Source organism: Wyeomyia smithii, chromosome 2 (genome assembly GCF_029784165.1).
Source record: "Wyeomyia smithii strain HCP4-BCI-WySm-NY-G18 chromosome 2, ASM2978416v1, whole genome shotgun sequence".
NCBI classification, from domain to species: Eukaryota; Metazoa; Arthropoda; class Insecta; order Diptera; family Culicidae; genus Wyeomyia; species Wyeomyia smithii.
In genome coordinates this window covers 67,490,748-67,513,819 of record NC_073695.1, presented here as the reverse complement: position 1 = coordinate 67,513,819, position 23,072 = coordinate 67,490,748, and the positions used below count along the sequence as shown (strand labels likewise).

Here is a 23,072-nt window from a genome sequence, read left to right as displayed (position 1 = left end):
TGTCGTTTAGGAGACCTCACAGAATTTAACCCAGTATAGTGCAGAAATACGTACCATGACTGCGGGTAATTCTGCACCGCACATTTTCCCGCGCACTCAGCCTTAAAAACTGTTTGCTACAGTAAATTTTACTAAAACAAACCTAATCACTGTACTATTATAGCAGACTATACTATGCACATGGTAAAGCACAAATTAACTGTGTTTTAGTGAAATTTTCTGTTGAAAAATAGTTTTTTAAGATGAGTGCGCGGAAAATGTGCTGCGCGGAATTACCCGCAGTCACGGTAGTTCCTACCTCAGAAAATTGCTTGGGCTTTGTGCGTCTCTTTGTTGAGAGGGTGTTTGATCCAACCCGGTGGCATCGACCTTGTTTCCTGAAGCTGCCGTGAAAGTTAGTGGCGTTGGTCTCATGTCTCATCTATGTTTTTGAAGGTTTGTTCACACAGCAGTGTAAGCATGACGAACGAAGCATAATATATGTTGTACAGAGTTATGCCCTCGAATCAATTCAATCATTAAAAAAAAAGGTCAGCTTAGCTTTGTAAATGTGCAAAAGTAGCGTTGATGTTTTATCTCATTTACACATACGTTGAGATGTTAATCATTAAATCATCGCGCGATGTCAGCTGCCTGCAAGAAACACCGCCGTCCGAAATCGGCAAGAATAAACGTTGTGTACATTCTATAATAATGCAACGCGTTCATTTTTTGTTTCATCAAGCAAAGCACTCGACGTTATGTGCAATAAATACATCACCCGAAAACAACACATAAACACACTGCCGCTGAACACCGATACTGTATGCACGTATGAACACTGCTTTTTTCGTGTTTCGATGAATCAGCTGTCAAATTGCATGTAAAATTGATCCAGTGATCCAGCTAATGCTGGCTTCACTTATGTTGTACGTAAACGTCAGTGATGCCACCGGGTTGGTTTGATCACAGCCAGTAATGCCACATATTAATCTGTAATTATACAGATTTTGTTGTCCGACATTTTCACGCATAAAGATTTTCTGGGTTTAATGAGGATGCGGATCACATCTTTTCAATAAGTAAAAAATGAACACCGTTCAACGCACATTGTTATTGTTTTGAAAGGTATGCTTCTATGTTGAACAACATACAGATTGAAGAAAATTGATCTTACAAACACTAAATGAAGGTACAGCTTATTGCGTTTAAAGTGAAATAGCACCTAAACTTAAAGAGTTAGATGCTTGGCGTCAAAGAACATCTTGTAGAGTAGACTTTAAAATTTAATTTAGTTAACAACAAAACCTATGTTCATCACATATTTAAGAGAGGAAATTGTACATTTTCTAGGTGCTTCCTATTCTCTTTAATTCGACGTTTTAAAGATATTATTGATTACGAAATTTCTGGACTTTCCAACGAAACCAACAAAATTTAGCTAGCTTTACACTGCCGGTACCCGGATAACTGTCCCATAATGAAAAACAACATATTGAGAAAACGGCGATTTATTATTATCCGTGACTTTTCGGATTTCCAGCAATCACATTCAGAACCAATGACCATAACAGTTTCATGGCACCACAAGTTTATCGTTGAGAACAAAAAACCATTGATGGAATTGGTTTTACGTTATATAACTTGAAAAAAAGACAAAATGGGACAAAATATGCGGGTACATTTCAAAAGTACTCCCCATCACATATAAATTCAACCAGCAACCGGCAGTATCATTGGCAACGTAGATTGTACTACAGAAAAACAACATTAGTCTGATTAATTAAATGACATACTTCCATATGCCTGAAATAATCCGATATACACTAATCTGGAGCAAAATTATATGTTTACAGTTAGTACCACTATGCAGTGGGACTGTAATGCGGGTACTTTCAATATGGGACAAAAACAACTTGGTATTTTTTCCATGTTTTTCCATACTAAAGTATCAATTTTGATTTTTGTTCAGGAAATATGATAACAATTAAGTCGATTCCCGACGATAACTCAAAAGTGACCAAAATCAGTATGGGACAGTTATGCGGGTACCGGCAGTACACTTCTTGTGCAGTAGTTGAATGTATTTAAAAATGTGAGTGGCAACCCTGATTATGCCTTCACTGTATGAAAATTTTGTCCGTTTGCGTCTTCCTGCTGGCTCGTAGGTACACAGATTTTAATGCAACATTCGTAGCAAGTTTTGATCACTTTCATTGCACATAATTGGCGTTGACGGTGTTGCTGATATTTGTTTGGTTTCTGCGTGCGAAAAAGAAAGAAGGAAATATTTTTGCTTTTGTTATCACGCACATTTTGACAATTACATACGAGAGTTCACGTAGGTGCGAACAACCTTCGAAATCTCTTTCAACGCGAATAAACCGAATTGCACAGAGACGTCTCCGGAAAGAGACGGATAAAGAGTGCTGTCGTGCTGTGACATGCGAACTGCACTTACTCGTCTCTTTGGAAACGAATGTACAGTGCAATCCGAACTGCTTTTACTCGTCTCTTTAGAAATTAATGTGCAGTCTCCCAACGGCGTGTGTTTTGCACGCAAAAAAAACGAGTAACACCAAATCTCTGACTCTCAGGTAGAAAATCTCTCTCTCCTTCGTCTCTTACTGCTTCCAAATATTGGAGAAGTGCACAAGAATCTGCGAGACGCACGAAGATTTTTTGCACATCTCTGAGTAGTTAGACGATCGCTGGGTTTGAGATGGATGTGGAAGCGTTGTGAAAAATGGCTTGTTTTACAAAAATTCAGGATAAAACTACCTAATTTTACTAAATATGCAATGCTGAACGATTCCACAAGAATACGTAAGCATATTAAGTTTATTTGCTCAATGAGTTCGTGAAAATTTGGTGTTTAATCCGTGCATTCTTCGTGAATATCGGCTTAATGAGATGAATATAGACTTCCAGAAATTATAGGCACACTTTCGAAATGATAAAAAAGTATTGTTGTATTGAATTTTAACTGTTTTATTTGGCACACTGCATCATTGTTTGTGTCTTACACAACATTGCACTTTTATTTGATGAAAATTTTTAATCATAAGCGAGACTTCTCACTTTTCCCCGAACATGTCTCATAAGCTTCTGCACAGTTGCAATTCCCACCATTTTCACCACTTTTGACCAATCTTTTTTAAACTTTTCGATGCTGGTTTTATATATTTTCGAAGCTTTGCTTCGGTCAAAGCCCAAAAAGTTTCTATAGGCCGTGCATCCGGGCAATTTGGCGGATTCATGTCTTTTGGCACGAAACAGACGTTTTGGCTTTTGTACCAACCTAGTGTTTCTTTGGCGTAATAACATGATGCCAAATCAGGCCAAAATATGACGGGTCCATCATGCTGCTTGATCATCGGGAAGCATTCCTTGATGTACTGCTGGGCGTTCATTGTTTCCGATGTGACGTACGGGCTAGATATTTTGCCGCACTCGCAAATTGCCTGCCACACCATCACCTTCTTGTCAAATTTTTCGGTGAAAATGGCTTTCACCGTTTCGTTCCGCTTGATTTGGATTTCTTTCAGGTTTTTTCTGCTTCCGGTACGTCTTGAGCCCAAGTCGCCCTTTAGCACGTATCACATTAGACGTCGAGGTCCCAATTTTTCTCGCCACATCCCGAACGGAAGCCGATGGTTTCTGCTTGTAGGCATCCCTAATTTTTTTGTCGATAGCAGGACTTACAGGGCCTGATTGTCGACCACTCCTCGGTGCACCTTCAAAACTACACTGTTCTCCATATTTTTTAATAGCTGTCCGTACCGCTCAGACGCTAACATCCTCTTCCTTGGCCAATTTTCGCAATGACGTTCCACTCACAGTGCACCACTTGTGCACAATACTTTTTCTCTTCTCCGGGGTTAGACCACGCATTCTGAAAAGTAATCAGACACTATACCGTTTTTTGATGTTATGACGTACAGAAATGTGTAAACAAAAGGACGCAGCCAGTAGAATTCGAAACATATCAATCGATTCAAAATGACCGTTAACATGAGGTGTGCTCATAATTTCTGGAACAGACTATAATGGAGCAGTTCCGCTAATGTAATTAGAGTGTTTTAGCTAGTGCAAATCTTAACAGAATCAGACCATTTGTTTATTGACTTGGGTATTGTTCTCTCTTGGGGTTCATTCTCAGGCTTCTCATAAATCTGTTCTACAACACCCGAATGAATTTTATTTATAATTTTCGACATTGTGCCTGTCGTGGTTTTTAAATGAGCATCAAGAGTTTCAATCGAAAATCAGGATACCAGATCCAAAAAATGATATTCGCTGTGTTGTGCTATTTGCCGTTCGAAAACAAGCATCAAGTTCCGAGTGCGCGTTAGGAAGCAAAGATCCGCTCCCAATGCTGTGCGTGTTTCACCAATTTCCTGTTGCCTGTAACAGCGTGTTTTCATTTAACACATCAGCTTCAATTCAATTCAATTCTCAAAGTAGGTCAAAAAATCGTCTGTTGAAGGAGGTTCCTTCGAACTTTTCTGAAAATTACGCCAAATGACCTGAAAATACGCAAAAATTCAATCGACCATTTTTTTTTGAATGAAACTTTGCATAATTTCTTAGAAAAAAAAATTATTAAATGGCTAGCTTTCCAATCTACCGGGGCAAAACGCCCCAGATGCAGTATAATATGCCCCATGCAGTAGCTTCAGAATCAGCGCTCAGAAGTGAACACTAAAGCAATTAACATATCGCCCGGAGCTGTAGTTTAGCAGAAAACATTAAATAATAAAACAAATCATACAATTTCTAGCTCTTCTTTACTTGGTACAGCTTCTTATAGGTCCACTTAAGTAATATATCTGACAGGCAATAAACTTCATACACTAACTAGTAAAAAAAAACCTTACAAAAACGCTGCATGAAATTAGATCTAAAGCAGCTCACATCAAAACTAACTGTTTCGAGATGCAAAGCAAACAACGCATCCTGCTTTCCCACCTAGATGCTTCCTTCATTTGATATATAATTAAGACATACATGAAGCAGTTCATTATTTATCTGGAGAGATATCCAAATTTCACCGCGGTGTTTTTAACAAGCTATTCAGATACACACGGTTCACCGCTCTCTTAAGCAAGTGCATTACATCGCCCACCAGTGTGAGAGCAGTTGTTTTCATAGTAAGAGATATTCTCCTCCACACTCTACACTGTAGAAATCGACACGTTACTGTGAAATGGGTTCCACTTACATGTGCTAATAGATGAAACATACCATACCTACGTGGAATACACTCGCGCATACCGAAACCAATCTCCTAACACTCAGATTTCAATGCTAAATTACTTCAAATGCCGAAACACGTCAAAGTACCGTGGATTCCAATAATAATCGATATGAATCGACATGATAAAGTTATTGGGTTCGGTTATTGGCATTCATGTGTAAGGAGCATTTGATATGAGCGTGATAGTTTTTTTCAGTGTGTGACGTAACACCCCGCGTAGATTACCCGATGTTTCTTCAGGAAATAAACAATAGAATTTTTAGCCTTCCGCTGAATTCGGTAAACCCTAGAAAAATGTAAACTAGAACTGTATGTAATAGCCTGCTGCCGAGTTTACGTGAGTCAGTAGATTAAGCAGTTTGAACGATAAATAACTTTAATATAAACTGGATCATTAGCTTGCTTCAGAGTTTACATGACACGCCAGAAACACCTTGCGATAGCAGAGCATTCCAGAGCATTCTTATTATGTATCGTTAGCCGAACAGAACAATATCAAGGCATATTTATTATGAACCAAACCGAATTCGCGTTGACGGTGTTGCTGATATTTGTTTGGTTTCTGCGTGCGAAAAAGAAAGAAGGAAATATTTTTGCTTTTGTCTTCACGCACATTTTGACAATTACATACGAGAGTTCACGTAGGTGCGAACAGCCTTCGAAATCTCTTTCAACGCGAATAAACCGAATAAAACAAAACATCCTTATTATGAATCGTTCAGAACAATAACTTAACGTCCTAGTGATGAACCGTCGACCAACCGGTGGCTTACGAAATGCAAACATCTTAGCCGATCATGCCACAATATGTATTCCTTTTAATTAAACTATAAACAAAACTAGTCAGCCTATACACCAGAGAGACGCCGAGACACTCACCGTTAAGGCAACTGTCAACATCAAAACGGGCGGGCGGTATAATTTTGCATTGCCGTTAATCGTTTTGGTGTGATTTTGCCTGAGTGACTTGTCGAATCTCTAACACACAGGTTCACTAAACAAAACAGAATCCGGTGGCACAGCGCCACTCACAGTCGACTGTACTAAAAATAATTTCGAAAATGAGACAGGCCAAGAAATACTATAGGCCTGAATAAGATAGCTAGATAAACAGTAGCCTGAGAGCCTCTCGCTCTGAGTTACCCATATTTAAGTCAAGTTGTAGCTCAATAAAGTTAATCACTTCCATCATTTCCATCATCATCTACATCTAGTGGAGTGGTTCCGTACACTAAGTGCACGTAAAGGACTTTGCATGTTCATTTCTATCCTAATCGCAAGTCCTGGTAGGGAATATCCTACAAATGTAGTGGTTTTCTGATGAGAAGTGACAAGGCTGAAATCGACCTTTTCACTTTTCCACTAAATTTTACAATATTCGAAATAGTATACAGTAAAAACATTTGAATATTACACGCCACGTACATTATTTTCTTATTTCAATTTTAGTTGCTTTAGACGTAAACCACGATTTTGTTTGACATTTATGTGCAATTAGCTCACCCGGTATAGTTCTTCTAGAAGAGGGAGGGATGTTGAACTGCCATGAAAACATTTCTTGCCCCCAACAACCTTCACATGACAAATTTGGTTCCATTTGCTTGTTTAGTGCTCGAGTTATGCAAAAAAATGTGTTTTATTGGTATAGGAACTCTCCCTTCCAGAGAAGGGGGAAAGGGGTTTCGAGCCAAATTTGGTTCTATAAGCATGATTAGTCCTCGAGTTATTCAGAAATTGGTATGGACCCCTCTACCTCTTCATGGCTAGTGAGGGGTGTCATATCATTATAGAAACATTTCTTGCCCTCAAAAACCTCAACGTGCTAAATTGCCCCCGTTAACCACCACACGCTAAATTTCTCAAGAAACTTTTTTTTTTGCTGAATAAGCGCTTCTATTACTAATCTTATTCAGCTGACGGCTGAACATAGGTCGAATAATGTATTTCTAAGTGTTTAATCAGCTTTTAATCAATCCAATTTTAATTGGAGAACTAAATCTGCTACTTGTTACATTCGGCTTCCTACATAGCCGAACAAGGGCTTAATAAGAAATAACTCAGCCATTTGAACAAATTTAATACATACTGATCGATTCTGTAGAAGCGATTATTCATTCGTTGTACAGCTTGTAGAAAAACTCTTTTACAGCCAACAGTAGCTGGCTTATAGTCTAAATAAGCGCCTATATGACGATTCCATGGCTAAAATTGTACATTCTGTTTTTCTGAAGAAGTGCTTTTTCAGCTTTATTGCAGCTAAGATATATATAGTTCAACATATACATTCGCCTTAATTAAACAATGTTTTTTATTGTTTGAGCGTTTCGAACATTTTTCGATTTTTTACACTTTTGTGTGTAAAAATAAGCTTTTTAGTATCCAATTACTTTACTGCCAGTCTCGAATTTCGAACTCATGCTCATGAGGTTGCTGGTAGATCGCTCACCGATTCGCCTTTCTTGACATACATGTATACGTATCGATTTAACTCGTACATCTATTTCCAGTTCATTTCATAAAAAATTTTACATTGGCTGAATATATACTAGGGTGGAAAAAAGTGATCGATTTTCCAGAACCAAGTTTTTTGGTTCCTTTTGGGGCCCCAAACAACCCTGAACTTATCGGAAGTCGATTGGTTTTGTCTCCGCTTGGCGCAATGATCTAATAGTGCACTACATTATGTTAAAGTATAGTATATTAGATGCCTAACAACTTTGCAGAAGGCACTGAAGAGCTAAAATGTCCCCAAGAAGGGTTATAGCTGTTCAAAGTTGGGGATGTCGATTTAAATGCAGAAAATCTTGTTTTCTGCCAACATTACCAATGTACCGGCGCCAGTAGCATTCCCATCAGAAATAACCTATCGTAACGAGTTTATACACTCAACTGGATCAAACAAACAAATTCAGGTTAATACTCTAGGCGTAGGAAAAATCTACAACGTGTTTCAGAGGTTACTTCTGATGGAAATCTGACTAACGCCGGTACACTGGCAGTGTTGGCAGAAAGAACGATTTGCAACAAATTTCAACATACTCAACATTGAACAGCTCTAGTATTTTTTTTGGGACACCCTAGCTTCTTGATGTCTTCGGACAAGTTGTTAGGTATCAAAAAACCTACCATTTGAAGTCATGAAACCTATGGTTTGGGCCACTTTGAGCTCTTTAGAATGGAAAATGCAAAAACGTTGGTTTTTCCATACAAATCTCCATATAAATTTGAAATGCAATGCGCCAAGCGGATACTAAACCAATCGACTTCCGATAAATTTAGGATTGTTTGGGGCTCCAAATAGAACAAAAAAAACTTGGTTCTGGCTTTCTGCTATCAAGTTTGGTTTTTTCCATATAACGATTCCCCACCCTAATATATTCTGAATTGTAGCTGAACAATCATAGGAACCTTTTCCAGCCCAAATAACCCGTACATACAAATTTTTACGTCGATTGGCTCAGTAGTTTCCAAGTCTATATAAATCAGACAGACAGACAAGACTGCATTTTTACATATTTAGGTAGATAGATATCATTTTAATTTACGTGGAATATTATGGAAATTCTATCATAAGCGATGGAGACAATTTTTTATATGCGAATCGGCATAAACTTTGGCACTTTTCTCTAACTTTGTTTATAAATATATGTACACTTCATGAAGTCACTAAAGTAAACTTGAGCGAATGCACGAAGGAGTTGGTATGATTTGGCTGACTATTACGGCTACGAACATATGGGATTGCTTTCGCGATTTTTTTTTTTTATTATTTTGTTCGAGTCCCTAATAAATCTTACTAACATGTCACAGAAAAGCTTATTTCAAACTAGAGCTAACATGTTATTTGGAATTTAATATTGGAATTTAATATTTGGAATTAAAATCTTTGTTTCGACTTTGCAACTTTGTATCGATGACAACTTGTAACCTGCGCGGTTGCAATTTCAGCATCGAGTGGAAATTTACCTAATTTTGGGTATTACCGCGGGAGAGTGTATGAGTGAAAATTACTCTCACTTGAACACCCCCGCAGCAGCGTGTACCCAACATGACAACTGTCACCACTTGCGCTGAATATCGTTCACATAAATTTGTTTATTTTCGTGTAAATTCGTTCGTTTTTCCGTTTGTGAACGATATTGTCGCGTTAGATAGGTTCGATAATTTTTATGTCATGTTTGTGGAATAATTGTTAGCGATAGATAGGCCGGTATTTTCCTCTAGCTGCGAAAAAGTGGTGCTGAATCCAGTCTCGGCGGGTTTATTGTGGTCGGCAGCCATCGCGGGATAGTTAGTTTAGCCTCGATCGTGATCTAGTACACACGCGTCATTTTTTTGTCCGGTTCAAGTGCGCGTTTTAACTGTTGGTTGTTTACAGTTTGTGTGTAGTGAAAGCGAAGGTTGTTCCGCTTTACAACGAAGGTTGTTCCGTTGTGTCACGATCGAGTGCGCGAGTTTCGGTGTTTACTTGCTCGCCGGATTGGCAGTGTTCGCTACCCCGGCTAATCGTCAAGGAGGAAAAAACACCGCCCGCCGACAACTGCTGCAGGAGCAGCTTGGAAGCAACACCAGACGACCACAACTGGAGATTCCCGCCACCAACAGCTGGAGGAAAACGGAAAATCGATAAGTTTTTATTTTATTTATTTGTTTTCTTTGTTTTTTTTTGTGTTCTAGCAAGAGTCTGATAGTGTATAGAGGTACACACTAATATTTGGCGCACAGCGCAAAAACCACACTGAAAAAAATATTTTTCTTAAAAAAAATATTTTTTTCTTTTCGAGTGTGGGGTACCTCTATCAAAAATTGGATTTTTGCTAGAATTTTTGTCACGCAAGTGGTGAGGTTTCTTCCGCAATATTGTTCGCGGTCGTATTGTTTATTTATTTATTATTGTTATTTATATATTTTATTAAATATTCCTTATAAATACACTTATTTATTTTTGTTTTTTGAATCGGTGATTTTGCGTTGGTTTTGGTGAAACTGTCAGACGAATTGTAGAAAGCTTGAGTCTTTCCCAGTCAAGGTGGTTGCCAACCCTAAAATTTTAATCCGATTCGAAACCTTTTTTTAATTCAGCTCAAATTCCTAAAAAAAAAGGGAATCGTTAGTGGGCGAAATAAATACAAAGTTTCATACCGTGTCAATACTTAATGCTTTGTGTTTTTGAGTTCTTTTCCAAGAGCATTGAAAAAATGGCAATGATGGTTGAAGAGCTCAACAGAGCTTATTGGTTGATGCGGGTTGACCATTTGCATTTCGACGAGCTAGATTTTGAGTTGAGCTCGCGGAATGTTGTCGTCTCGGCTGATTCGGATCCATCTGGGGTTCAGCGGCAGCGTCGTTTACGGGGATTGTTGGCCGAAGAACGGTCGTCTCCGGTGGAACACTTGCGCGTGTTTCATGGGGATGCTGCGGAAGAAATGGAGATCTGCCTTGGGAAGTTGAGTTCCATTAAGAAAGATCTCCGTTATAGATGTCCAAACAAGGAGGCCTACCGAACAAGGTTACTCCATCTGGGGTCTAGACTTCAGATAATCCACAAATACACAGCAGGGGAGGTCAACCAGGAAATTTTGGGTTTGTTGGCGGAAGTTGGTGCTACATATCAAGAACATTTTGATATGTCAGCAGTACTTCCCCCAATTGAAAATACTGGAGAAGGTGGAGCAGGTTTGGGAGATTTGCTGGGCACGATCGTGCCACCAACACAAACGGCACCCATTTCTCCGCAAAGTGTAGGATCTGGTCCGCTCGTAGGAGAAGATGTGGGGTCTGTCTTGAGCGAGTTAAGGGACGAGATTCGACTTTTACGTCAACAATCCCAACGAGATAAAGCTCTAGCGGCTGAGAGGTCTGATAGCCTTTTGGAAGCTACTCAGACGCTAATGGGCGGGATTGCTTCACTGAACACTATTGCTTCAGTTTTGCGAAAGACGGTTCAAGAAGTTGTCTCACTTCGTGAATCCGTCAGTGAACTTCGGGCGCTGGTACATTCTAAACCAGCTGGCGTTCCCGAGATTGATCTGCAGACCGATCTGGACGAATAACGTGAGACGGACGAAATCGACGAGCCAGTAGAACCGGAAGTACATGATCCACCACTGGCGCCCACATTGAACCAAACCGTGGTGGAAAAGTTACTTCTGGACTTGCTGAAAGATCGATGTCCGTCACTTCCGATTGAGAACACGAAACCAGCTTTACCAGTCATTCAGTCTCAGGCCCCAAAACACCATAATGGAAGGTCAAGCCCGACAGGTGGGCGTTTTCCTTTGCCCAATCATACGGGTAATGAAATACCATCCTGCTCGGGCTACCATTACAATCGTCGACCACAGCGGGTTTCCGATTGGAAAATCGAGAAATACGCTGGGACAGATGATGGGCTAGGACTGAATGAATTTCTGGACTCCGTTGAAAATTATGCTCAGTGCGAGCAAATTTCAGAGGAGGAGCTGTTCAATTCTGCAATGCACCTACTCACTGACAATGCTCTTACTTGGTATCGGGCTATGAGATCGCAGAACAGGCTTTACAACTGGAACCATTTGGTTTGTGAGCTCAAGGCAAATTTCGTTCATCCGGAACTTGACGCCGCTCTCAAATTAAAGGTTTCCCAGCGCCTGCAGATGCGAAACGAGTGTTTCCTGGATTATTTCCAGGAAATGGAAAAAATATTCCGTGCTATGACGGTTCCCATGACACCGAGCGAAAAACTCGACGTGCTCAAGCGGAACCTCAGGCCGGACTATAAGCAAGTTTTAATTTCAAAGCCAGTGAGTACGCTTGCAGAATTGATGACTTTAGGTAAATCGATTGATGCGTACAAAACACCGATTTACCGAAAAGTGTTCGGTTCTCAAAAGGAAGTCGCTGCTTATTCGGTAAATCCACCAATTAACACCTCGAAAAAGGACCAACAAAACAGAAAGGGAGGTGGTTCGAATAACAGCCACGCTGAAAGCAAAACATTTTGGAGCAAAAATTCCCAAAAGGATAATTTTGCTTCCAAAACGCCGTCTGAAAACACGAAGAAAAAGCCAGGTGTTCAGACGGAGAAGAATCTTGTCGAGAGAAATTCGAAACCGGAATCCAAACAAAAACCGGTGATTTGTCTCGACTATCTGGTGGAGCAGCATCGACCTCCTAGTCTCGGAGTCTGTTACAACTGCGGTGGTACTGGACACGAGCATGAGGCGTGTAGAAATCCTAGACGAGTCTTCTGTATTTTGTGTGGATTCAAGGGTTTCGATGTCTCTCGCTGTCCCTACTGCTTAAAAAACGGGATTCGTACCAACTAAAGTCGCAGTTGTGTAAGGATGTGCGCCCCATAGAAAGCCTAAAATTAGACCCCCAAATTTACAGCAGTTTTCGACCAGCTCATGATGAGGATTATCGTGATCCGTTGTTTGTTGAAACCATCATCCTCGATGATCCGTCCGATAATCGTCCTTTCGTTTTTGTCGCAGTATATGGCCATTCCTTCAAGGCTTTGCTCGACAGTGGTAGTAATGCCACCATTATCACCGAAAAGTTATACCGAAAGTTTTCCAAAAGTCCTTTGAAAGGTTTGGAAAGGCCAGTTGAACTTCGTTCAGCAAATGGACAGACCTTACCGATCCTTGGACAAATATATCTTCCGTACACTTTCCAAAACAAGACAAAGGTTATTTGCACCCTTGTAGTGGAGCAATTAACAGTTTATTCAATACTCGGTATGGACTTTTGGCGCGCCTTTGGAATAACACCCGAGTTGCAAACTTGTGCTCTGTTGAACTCAAGTTCGGAACAGGACGAAGAAGTAGAGATTGATGCTCCGAGTGAGTCTATACTAGCTCCGGAACAGATGGCCTGTATCGAACAGGTTACGACCTGTTTTCAGGCTGTAGTGCCCGGAAAATTGAACACGACTTCGCTAACAGAGCACAGGATCGTAATTAAGGAAGAATTCCAAAGTGCTGCGCCTGTTTGCCGATATTCTTATAAAATGAGCCCAAGAAAACTGTCTAAAGTCTGGGAAGAAGTCGACCGTTGGCGTTCTATGGGTATTATTGAAGAGTTAGATTCCGATTGGTCTTTGAATATTGTCGCTGTGACCAAACCAGACGACTCGACTTTGTCTAGATGCCCGGCCTCTTAATGAGCGTACAGTACGTGATGCATACCCTCTGCCCCATCCCGGGCGCATTTTAGGAAGCCTGCCTAAAGCCAAGTACCTGTCTACAATAGACTTAAAGGAGGCTTTTCTCCAGGTTCCTTTGGCTAAGGGCAGTCGTAAGTTTACTGCTTTCAGTGTGCCCGGCAGGGGTATGTTCCAATTTACTCGTCTACCCTTCGGTCTCGTTAACAGCCCTGCCACTTTGGAACGTCTGATGGACCAGGTGTTAGGACGAGGAAAACTGGAACCGTACGTCTTCGTTTACCTCGATGATATCATCGTGGTAAGCGATACGTTCGAGCATCACCTACAATTACTCAAAGAGGTGGCCAAATGTCTAGCCAAAGCCAATCTGACGATAAACCTGGCTAAATCCCGTTTTGGGGTTCCAGAGTTAAAATTTCTTGGCTATTTGTTGAATCAGGAAGGTCTAAAGGTCAATCCTGACAATATTCAGCCGATACTCGATTACGAGCGGCCGGTGACGGTTACTAAACTGCACCGATTCCTTGGAATGTGCGGTTACTACCGGCGTTTCATTGATCGGTTTAGTGAGGTAACCGCACCTTTGACCGACCTCTTGAAAACAAAGGCTAAGAATATCGGCTGGAACTCCGAAACAGAACTCGCGTTCCTGAAGATAAAGGAACTTTTAGTCACTCCTCCAGTGCTTGTCCCGCCAGATTTTTCAAAGGAATTCATTTTGCAGACAGATGCCAGCGACACTGCTGTCGCGGCTGTTTTGGTGCAAGAACATCCAGAGGGGGAAAAAGTGGTAGCTTATTTTTCACATAAGCTAACCACTCCCCAACGGAATTACCACGCTACCGAAAAGGAAGGTCTGGCGGTGATTATGGCGGTTGAACTCTTTCGAGGTTACTTGGAAGGTTATCATTTTCGACTTGTCACTGATTCATCAGCCATTACCTGGATACTGAAGACCAAATGGAAAACCAGTTCGCGCCTGAGTCGGTGGAGTTTGGAACTACAACTCTACGACATGTCCATTGAGCACCGGGATGGTAAGGACAATGTCGTTCCGAATGCCTTATCCCGTGCTGTAGCTGCCATTTCGGCATTGTCCACTTCAGACCGGTATTGTTCCATGAAGTCTAAAGTTTCAGCTAATCCTGATGATTATCCTGACTTTAAAGTCGAAGATGGTAAACTTTTCAAATACGTGGCCTCGAAAAGTGTACCATTCGACTCTCGGTTTAGTTGGAAATTGGTCCCAACTCCCGAGTGTCGAGAAGAAATCGTGCAACGTACCCACGATGAATTGCTCCATGTGGGGTACGATAAAACGATTCACGAGGTTCAAAAACGCTATTTTTGGCCTCGAATGGGGCCAGAAGTTCGCGAATATATTTGCCAATGTGGGACCTGCAGAGATAAAAGCACCATTTACCTCAGTCCAACCAGAAATGGGTCAGTCACGCACAACCGGTGCACCGTGGCAGATGATTTCGGGGGACTACATAGGCTCACTTCCTCGAAGCAAACGGGGCAATCAACACTTGCTAGTCGTCCTCGACGTCTTCAGCAAGTACGTAATGTTGACCCACGTTCGCAAAATTTGCAGCGCCTCACTTTGTGCGATCCTTCGTGAACAATGGTTCAACCGCCATGGAAGTCCGGAAATCCTGTTGAGCGATAATGGTTCGACGTTCATCTCCAAAGAATTCAGCCGGTTCCTAAAAGAAACAAATGTTACACATTGGCTGAATTCGAGATATCATTCGCAGGCTAACCCGGTAGAACGAACGAATCGTTCTATAAATACGGCAATTCGCGCGTACGCCCGCTGTCGAACGCCCTCGAACCTTATAACGCTAAAATTGGACCACAATACTTACCGGCGAAAGTTCTCGCCAAAAAAGGGGTCTTCGTCTTACGAGCTGGTTGATCCTACCAGGAAAAATGTTGGTGTTTGGCCAGCAAATCTTCTCAAACCAGTATAAACTGGTACAATTTTGTACCGGCGGCCTGCCTTTGAACGGATTGTTCATTTGGGAACATTTCAAAGGCGACCGCCGGATTACATTTGCACTGTCGGTCCATTTATGCGTTGCTCTACCTTCTTCTAGTGAATAGTAAAAAGGGAGACTTACACTGCTATTAGAAGGTTCTTCATTACCTTCGTTAACGTTTTGCGTGCTTCGCACTAGTGGCGGAGTAATAAATCGTTCCGCTGAAGTTTTGCTTTCTGTTCCAAAATCAGTCGTGACGGTGTAAAGTTTAATTATTGCCGGAATAGAATTCCGCGCCTTTTGGAAAAACACCCACGCACTGGCACTTGGAAACAGAAGGCAAACAACCGAAAACATATCACTTCGCCTTGTTCGGTGCCATTGACTTAAGTTTCACCCCTCTTCAGCGGGGACTTTTTACCAATTTTTGCCTTGTTTGGGCGTTTCTTCTTCGCACACAACACTTTTCCCCTTTTCTATGGGGATAAACACGCACGCGCAACGTATTTTCGCCGCGAGAAACCGTCGCGAAAACCTAAAAAATCGCGAAAACCGGAATGTGAACGGCGAGTTTCCAGTCCGGTTTGTTTACATAAAATATTCATTGATCATTCCGCATAGGAATGACGTCACCGCCGGTTGACGTCTCCAAACGATGCCGTGCTGCCAGAAACGATAAGATGGATTCGGATTAGAAACTGATCGTTTGTGGTAAGGCAATGTAATGTATGTACGGTGCGGCCGAATGTGGATATGTATGAATGTGCGTCATCGGAACCGAATGTTGTGTATTCGGAGTCTTGCATAGTACTGGGGTTTCAGATTTCAACCACCAGGGTGATAAAATTGAATTCCTTAGGGAATATTTTTATTATTTACCGCATTATGCGAGAGACATTCTTTGGTCCCTCTCAAGCGTCTCAGTACGGGAGATGCTTTTGAGATGAACAGGGACAGAAAGACATGGTCCAGAATGTTGACGATGACGTGGGATGGGTGCCAGAAGGAGTGCGTGAATGTGTGATTGTATATGGATGAGTGAACGAATAAAAGTTGAAGTGGTTGGGTGAGATACAATGTTCTAGAGTTAATTCAAAAGGTGAGTCGAATTGCAATTGGCGATTGGAGTGAAAGGGTATGTATGAAAGAGAGAATAGAATGAGTGGTTCGGAAATTAACTCTAGCTCAGGTATCGAGTGCACCGTAAAAACACGAAAGTTGGACAGTCGATGAAAAAAAAAACGACAACCGTTCCCCTGCAAGTCAGAACCGTACAAAATTAGTACTGGGACTTGCAGTATTTCGGGAAGATGAGTTGTCTTGAAGAATGGATTAGAATTGGATTTAAAATTCAGGCCTTGAATGGGTCAGATGATAGCTGACTGCTTCTCGCTTTGCGAATGCTTTCAGAATTAGCACTTCACACCAAGACCAAACAATTTCAACGATTTGGAACTCCGGTCGATTAGTTTTGGGAATTGTTTGCTTGTAAATTACGGAAGGAATGAGGGATAGCAGATTTTGTACATGTTTATTTATTTATTTGTTTATTTATTTATTTATTTATTCATTTATTCATTTACTTATTCATTCCCCGTTTATTATTGTTATCGGTGTTAGGTGTTAGGTTAGTAAAGAAAAAAATTGATGTCAATTTTTTTTCACTCGGTGTGGGCGAGATTGTAACCTGCGCGGTTGCAATTTCAGCATCGAGTGGAAATTTACCTAATTTTGGGTATTACCGCGGGAGAGTGTATGAGTAAAAATTACCCTCATTTGAACACCCCCGCAGCAGCGTGTACCCAACATGACAACTGTCACCACTTGCGCTGAATATCGTTCACACGAATTTGTTTATTTTCGTGTAAATTCGTTCGTTTTTCCGTTTGTGAACGATATTGTCGCGTTAGATAGGTTCGATAATTTTTATGTCATGTTTGTGGAATAATTGTTAGGGATAGATAGGCCGGTATTTTCCTCTAGCTGCGAAAAAGTGGTGCTGAATCCAGTCTAGGCGGGTTTATTGTGGTCGGCAGCCATCGCGGGATAGTTAGTTTAGCCTCGATCACGTTTTGTTCGTTTGATTTGTGTCCTGTGAGTGCTACAGGTGTTTTGCTCGCCGGATAGGGTAAGCTGCGCTATTGGCTACCCCCGGCTAAGTGCCAAGGAGCAGAAGAACGCCACCCGCCGAGGATTGTCGCAGCAGCTGGGAGTCCGGGAGCTGCAGAAGCAGCTGGAAAGCCGCCCTAGACGACCATTCCGGAAATCACCACCAACGACAGCTAAGGGAAAATCCGCAATAAACGCGATAAGTTTTGTTTTGTTTATTTTTTTTGTTTTTTTCTTTAGTGTTCTATGAAAAGTCCGAAATCCGATAGAGGTACACGCCGCCCTGTAAGGGTCTGCCGGGCAAATTAAAATACGCAACCCGAAGAGTAGCTAGCTGCCCTCTGCAGTTAGCTGCTTTATTAGTGTGTAGGGTAACCCTCACTAATAAACTGAGCGATAGCTTTAAACATGTTTTTGTTAATTTTTTCCCACTTTTTTTTTTGTTTCGAACCAGTTTTGCGGAAATGTTGTAATTTATGCTGGAACGTCTAGATGAATGGAAATTTCATTTTCAACATTTCATGGACCTGCAATACCAGAAAAGTAACTAAAAGCTAAAACACGTGCCTAACCTATACATTGAGGGCAACCATCGTCAGCTCTAGTTCTCTAGTTACTGACGGTGCCTTGAACTTTAAGGTGAAACGGAACGTGGTCATAGTCACCTCGATTTTCACAAGCTAATTTTGTTTTGAATTATAGAGACTATATGCGTGAAACTTTGATCACTTGTTTGCACCGCCGACGCATGGCTAGAGTAGCATTTTGTGGGCTTGTTCTTTAGTGGAAACTGAGATTTTTACGCTCCAAAACGTGAAGTCAAAAAGTTTAAAAAAAATTGTATGGGAAAAGCCGCGATTCCGTTGCGTCTTAATGGTGGGGATTTCGTTGTCGATGACTATCCACGTGAATAAGGGTAAAAACCTTTGAAAAAGCTGAATTGGAGAAATTGTTCGAGGAGGATACACTGGGGTATTTTTTAGGCGGTTGATTGTACCGCGTTGAAAGGATTAGATTAGATTTTTTTTCATACTAAACTTATTTGATACCGTGTACAAATGATCTTCTAAATCGCGTAAAAATATTCCGAGTTTTTGTAAAAACACCGCGTTTAATAAAACGCATAAAAATAACCCGCGTAAAAAAGACCCCAGTGTAGTATAGAAGAAGAGTAAATTTTTCTCGGTGAATTATCAAAAAAAAGAAGTATAATTTGCCTAAATACGTTGTAAGCAAATTGAATGGAATAATCTTCGCTGTAATACAGTTTCATTTCAATTTTAAAACCGTGTTCAATATATTCGAGAGTTGGTCTTTCCAGTTTCTTTCGTATTCTTACTCTGACTATGCCCTTTAAAACGCATGGAGTAGTTTGTCTGTCAGTCGTGTTTCGTTTTTGAAACGCGATGGAGCAATTTCGGATCGTCGCCTCAGTACGCCCAAACGACATGTTGGTGACCTGGTAGAAAAGATTGAAATTTTTATGGAGAATATTTTCGATGAATACTTTTACACTACCCTTTTATTTCACTTCATTTTTCAATTCTATCACTTTTTATAGTGATAGTAATAAAAAGTGAAGTGAATAAAAGGGTAGTGTAAAATTGTGTAGATTCTGTCAACAGCTCGTGTAAGAATTAATAAATTTTTCGGTGAACAGTCAGGAATGCTAAAAAAGTGTAAAAAATGCGGCGGTTAGAGCGGCGGTTAGAGCCACGGTTATACAAACTTTTGGCAATTGTCACAAAGTTTTTTTGTTAGAAATATTCTACTTCTACAAATTTTCAAGTTTGTGTTATTTGTAGGAAAACCTGAAAACTTTTCTAGTTTTTTAAATTGTCACCGTGAGTTGTATTTTCATCAATACATTCAGGCATAAATCTTTATTCTAGAATGAAATATTTTATTCTTGACCAATTCTTGGTGACTTCCTAGTAATAACTCTATGCTAGATAATTATAGTAAATTAAATTTATATATCTACTTACCGATTTATTTTCTCGAATGCACAGCGACCTGGAATACCGCAAGTATAAGGCGTGCACCTCGCCGCTGATCCCCATCCCACCGGCCATCTATTCCGAGGTCCCGCGGGCGCTAAAGTTTATTCTGTGCTGTGAGTTTCCATTGTACGACTCACTGGACAAGCGGCGGAAAGAGGATGGACCATTTGCCATGACTACCTCTATATCAGTGGCCCATTCGCACTCGACTCACACATAGCAATCCGGGGGAGGTGGACAGCATCCCAATTATCCAACATCGTCATCGTCGTCCTATCACCACCATCACCATCATGTCTCTCAGCACCATTTTGGTGGTGGAGGGTCCGGGGGTGGTGCTACCAGCGGAGGAGGATCCTGCACCTCGAAGGACCGCAACTCGATTGGACGTGCGGCCAGTTATTCTTCCAGCTACCGAAGTGGCAGCGATCGGCGTGGCGGTGAAAAGTCCCACCACAGCAGTCGCGATCTTGAGGATATCGTTCCGGAGCGGATCACTTGCATCGCCAGTGGCGACGGAAACTATTTCACCGGTTCGGCGCAGATTACTACCATTTTGTGATCTCGCTCATCGTTCAATGTTAACTACCGCTATACAAACAGTATACATAGGTAAAGAATGTAGTGTTATATCAAAGTGTGTTTTGGACTTCAATAAATTAATGGTTGCTGAAATATGTTAAATTGAAAATTACAAAAAGCAAAACAAAAATATGTTAAATTGGAAAGAAAACAAGAAAAAAAAACAATAATGCCAATTTTGTATAGTCTAAAGAGTGCTAGATTCAGTCTAATCGCGTACATGATCGTGTGAACAAGTTAACAACTAACAATGTTTGGACTCAACTATTTACTGATAGGAAGACATATGTACTTAATTATTATATCTTGGTTAAGTTTCACCTCTTGGAAAAACGAGTCTCTATATCTTCTTACCTAGAATAGTAGTAAACTTTCGATGCTACACATCAAATAACAACGTTCCTAGATTACTTACATGTTGCAATTCAAATATCCGAATTGTTTTTTACCTACCCAACCCTGACCGATGAAAGTAGATTGCACCACCGGGAAATCCCACTAATCGGTGTAGAATAGTAAGCCTGAAGGTCGCGCGATGATCGCCGTTTTATCTCTTCAAATGTGTGCCTTGGTACCCATTTAAATTTGATGTGATTTTTTGTGCACAACATATCAAGTCAAAGCGAGAAAACTCGGGAGATCCGAAGTCTAGTAAAAACGAAATTAAAGAATTAGTGAAGTTTTTTGGATCGAAATACAATCTTTCACTTTTTTTAGTTGAACAGCGAAAAATATTTCATATAAACTCATTTACTAACTTTGATTTTATGATGTACGGTTCAAGAGTTATGAATTTTCGAAACAAAGCATGTTCGAGCAAATCAAGCAATTTGATTTAAGGTCTCTTTCAATTCTCGAAACCGATATTCGCCCGGTCTTTTTGTTCTGACTTTGAACACTATTTAAGACACAAAAATTGTACAACGTTGATTTTAACCTGTCGTTAGGATTTAGTTTCAACAAATACAGATATTTAGCTGATACATTTTTTTCGAGCGCGCAACCTCCAGGTCATTCAGGTTACTTAAATCCAAGTACGAACTTCAGCACCTTCCTCTCATCCCACCAAGATGTTAGAAAACTAGATGATTTGTTGTAACATAGCAAAAAACAAACATCAAATGCACCCTGAATGCAGACCACAATGCACAAAACTCTGTAGTAGAAAACAATCTGTCTATAACCAATTAGGTAGACGAACAATTATATATATGAACCTGTACTCTATTTAGCAGCACCTTTTAGAGAAAAATATTGAAATTTTACACATCTGCTTCCATATAACCAAACCGTATACACAGCCCTTGTTCCCGGTTTAAAGTGTATCCTAAACCAGAGATAAAAAAAAACTTTTCAAAACGGGAATCGTAAAATCAAACAAAAATTACGTGACAAGTTACTGTTTTGCTAAGCATTGAATGAATCACTAAGTAGAGCATTACTACATAGGAAACTTTGCGGTGTTCAATATACACGAAATGTAACAGTGAACTTTAGCCAGTAATTCTCCAGCTCTAATTTACCCTAAACTATTGAAAATTGATCCGATCACTATTCACTTCTAATAACACGAACGTATTTGCTCAACTACGTTAAATTTGAGTTAAAATGTTCGCCATTCAGCAAGAATGTAATCGAGCTCAAACGCAACTGTAGATTGAATTCGACAAAAAAAAATTATATCCACCAAAAAAACGTACAGAAATCTATCAGGAAATGGAATCCAAAATTCAGCACTCATGGATGGAACGTAAATTTAGAAATTAGATAGGCATTTAAGATTGGGAAAAATAGCTTTTCGAGAGCGAATGAGAATCAATCAACCTGCACCGGAACGCTTGGGGCCGATCGATCGATCACGGACGAAGCACGCCAAACTGTACGCTTATACACGATTTTACTCAAACGACGGACGGAAGTGAGAGCAGTAGCTATGCGCGAAACAACGGAACAGTACAAGCTAATGTCAGATCTAGTGCACAATCGCAGCGAAATCCACACAATTGATCAATAGTCACAAACAAACAAAATAGGAAGCAAAAATCTCTAAAGGTTTGCATAGAATGTAGCTAAGCGGGTTCTAAATTTAATACAGCAAAAAGAAAGAAACAACACTAAAGACTAATCAACATTCGTAATGTTGCATTACAGATAGAGATGTATAATAATTATATATATATTTGAATTACGAAACAAAACGGTACCTATACATGGCATGTTTGGAGATGGTCAAATTAGAATTATAACGTAACAACTGATCCAGTATATGCTCTGCCCTAAGTGATGTCACAGTCCTACAAGGTATGATGTGTACGGTTTTGATTTGACGCGAAACAATACACAATTCCGAATTTCTAATCTATGCGATTGTTTTGTATTGCCCTAATTTAGCCTTCATTGTCTATCCGATCACTGTTGCAAGTTTGATTTACTGGGAAGTGAATCGACCAACACTAAACAGAGCTGCCGCAAGTCGCAGCGATTTCACATACATTAAGGTTTTTCTTACGCGGAAAATGCATTCTAAATTTAAATGGGACCGTGTAAAAAAAATTTTTGTATGGTTGAAAATATGAGTGTTCCTCGAGCAGTGTCCACGTCTTATACCCGTAGATAACAACCGGTCTTTCAAACGTTTTGTACTTTTACCGTAGATAATACTCCTCCAGATCTCACGGCTGATATCGTTGTTTGAAGTTAGCAGTGAGCCAAGGCAGACGAATTTATCGCTGTGCGCCCCGTCGCCTTGTTCCAGTCGGGTTGTTATCAAGAACCATTTTCACCGGGTTGTCGTCCGACATCCTAACGACATGCCCAGCCTACCGTAGTCTTCCGATTTTCGCCGTTTGAACGATGAGTGGTTCTCCCAGCAGCAGATGCAACTCGTGGTTCATCCGCCTCCGCCATGATCCATCTTCCATCTGCACTCCACCACAGATGGTACGCAACACCTTTCGTTCGAAAACCCCAAGGGCGCGTTGGTCCTCCACGAGCATAGTCCAGGT

The 23,072-nt window shown here is 40.6% G+C and overlaps 1 protein-coding gene and 1 long non-coding RNA gene across 12 annotated transcripts in view; one reads left to right on the top strand and one right to left on the bottom strand.

Annotated features, from left to right (window-relative positions):
* Window positions 1-22,325, top strand: part of LOC129721276 (uncharacterized) — an 89,709-nt gene extending 67,384 nt beyond the window's left edge. For all 11 annotated transcript variants that reach the window (XM_055673663.1, XM_055673662.1, XM_055673667.1 and 8 more), the window contains exon 6: window positions 19,495-22,325. In XM_055673663.1, the coding sequence (XP_055529638.1) occupies window positions 19,495-19,705 (211 nt within the window). In that variant the 3' untranslated portion in view covers window positions 19,706-22,325. The remainder of the gene's footprint in view (window positions 1-19,494) is intronic.
* On the bottom strand, window positions 10,024-15,955 carry LOC129721277 (uncharacterized). The gene is made up of 3 exons (XR_008727379.1): window positions 15,515-15,955; window positions 10,393-10,770; window positions 10,024-10,330 (listed from the first exon to the last, which is right to left on the bottom strand). It is a non-coding gene; the product is annotated as an uncharacterized LOC129721277 (long non-coding RNA).
* Window positions 22,326-23,072: the final 747 nt, after the last annotated feature.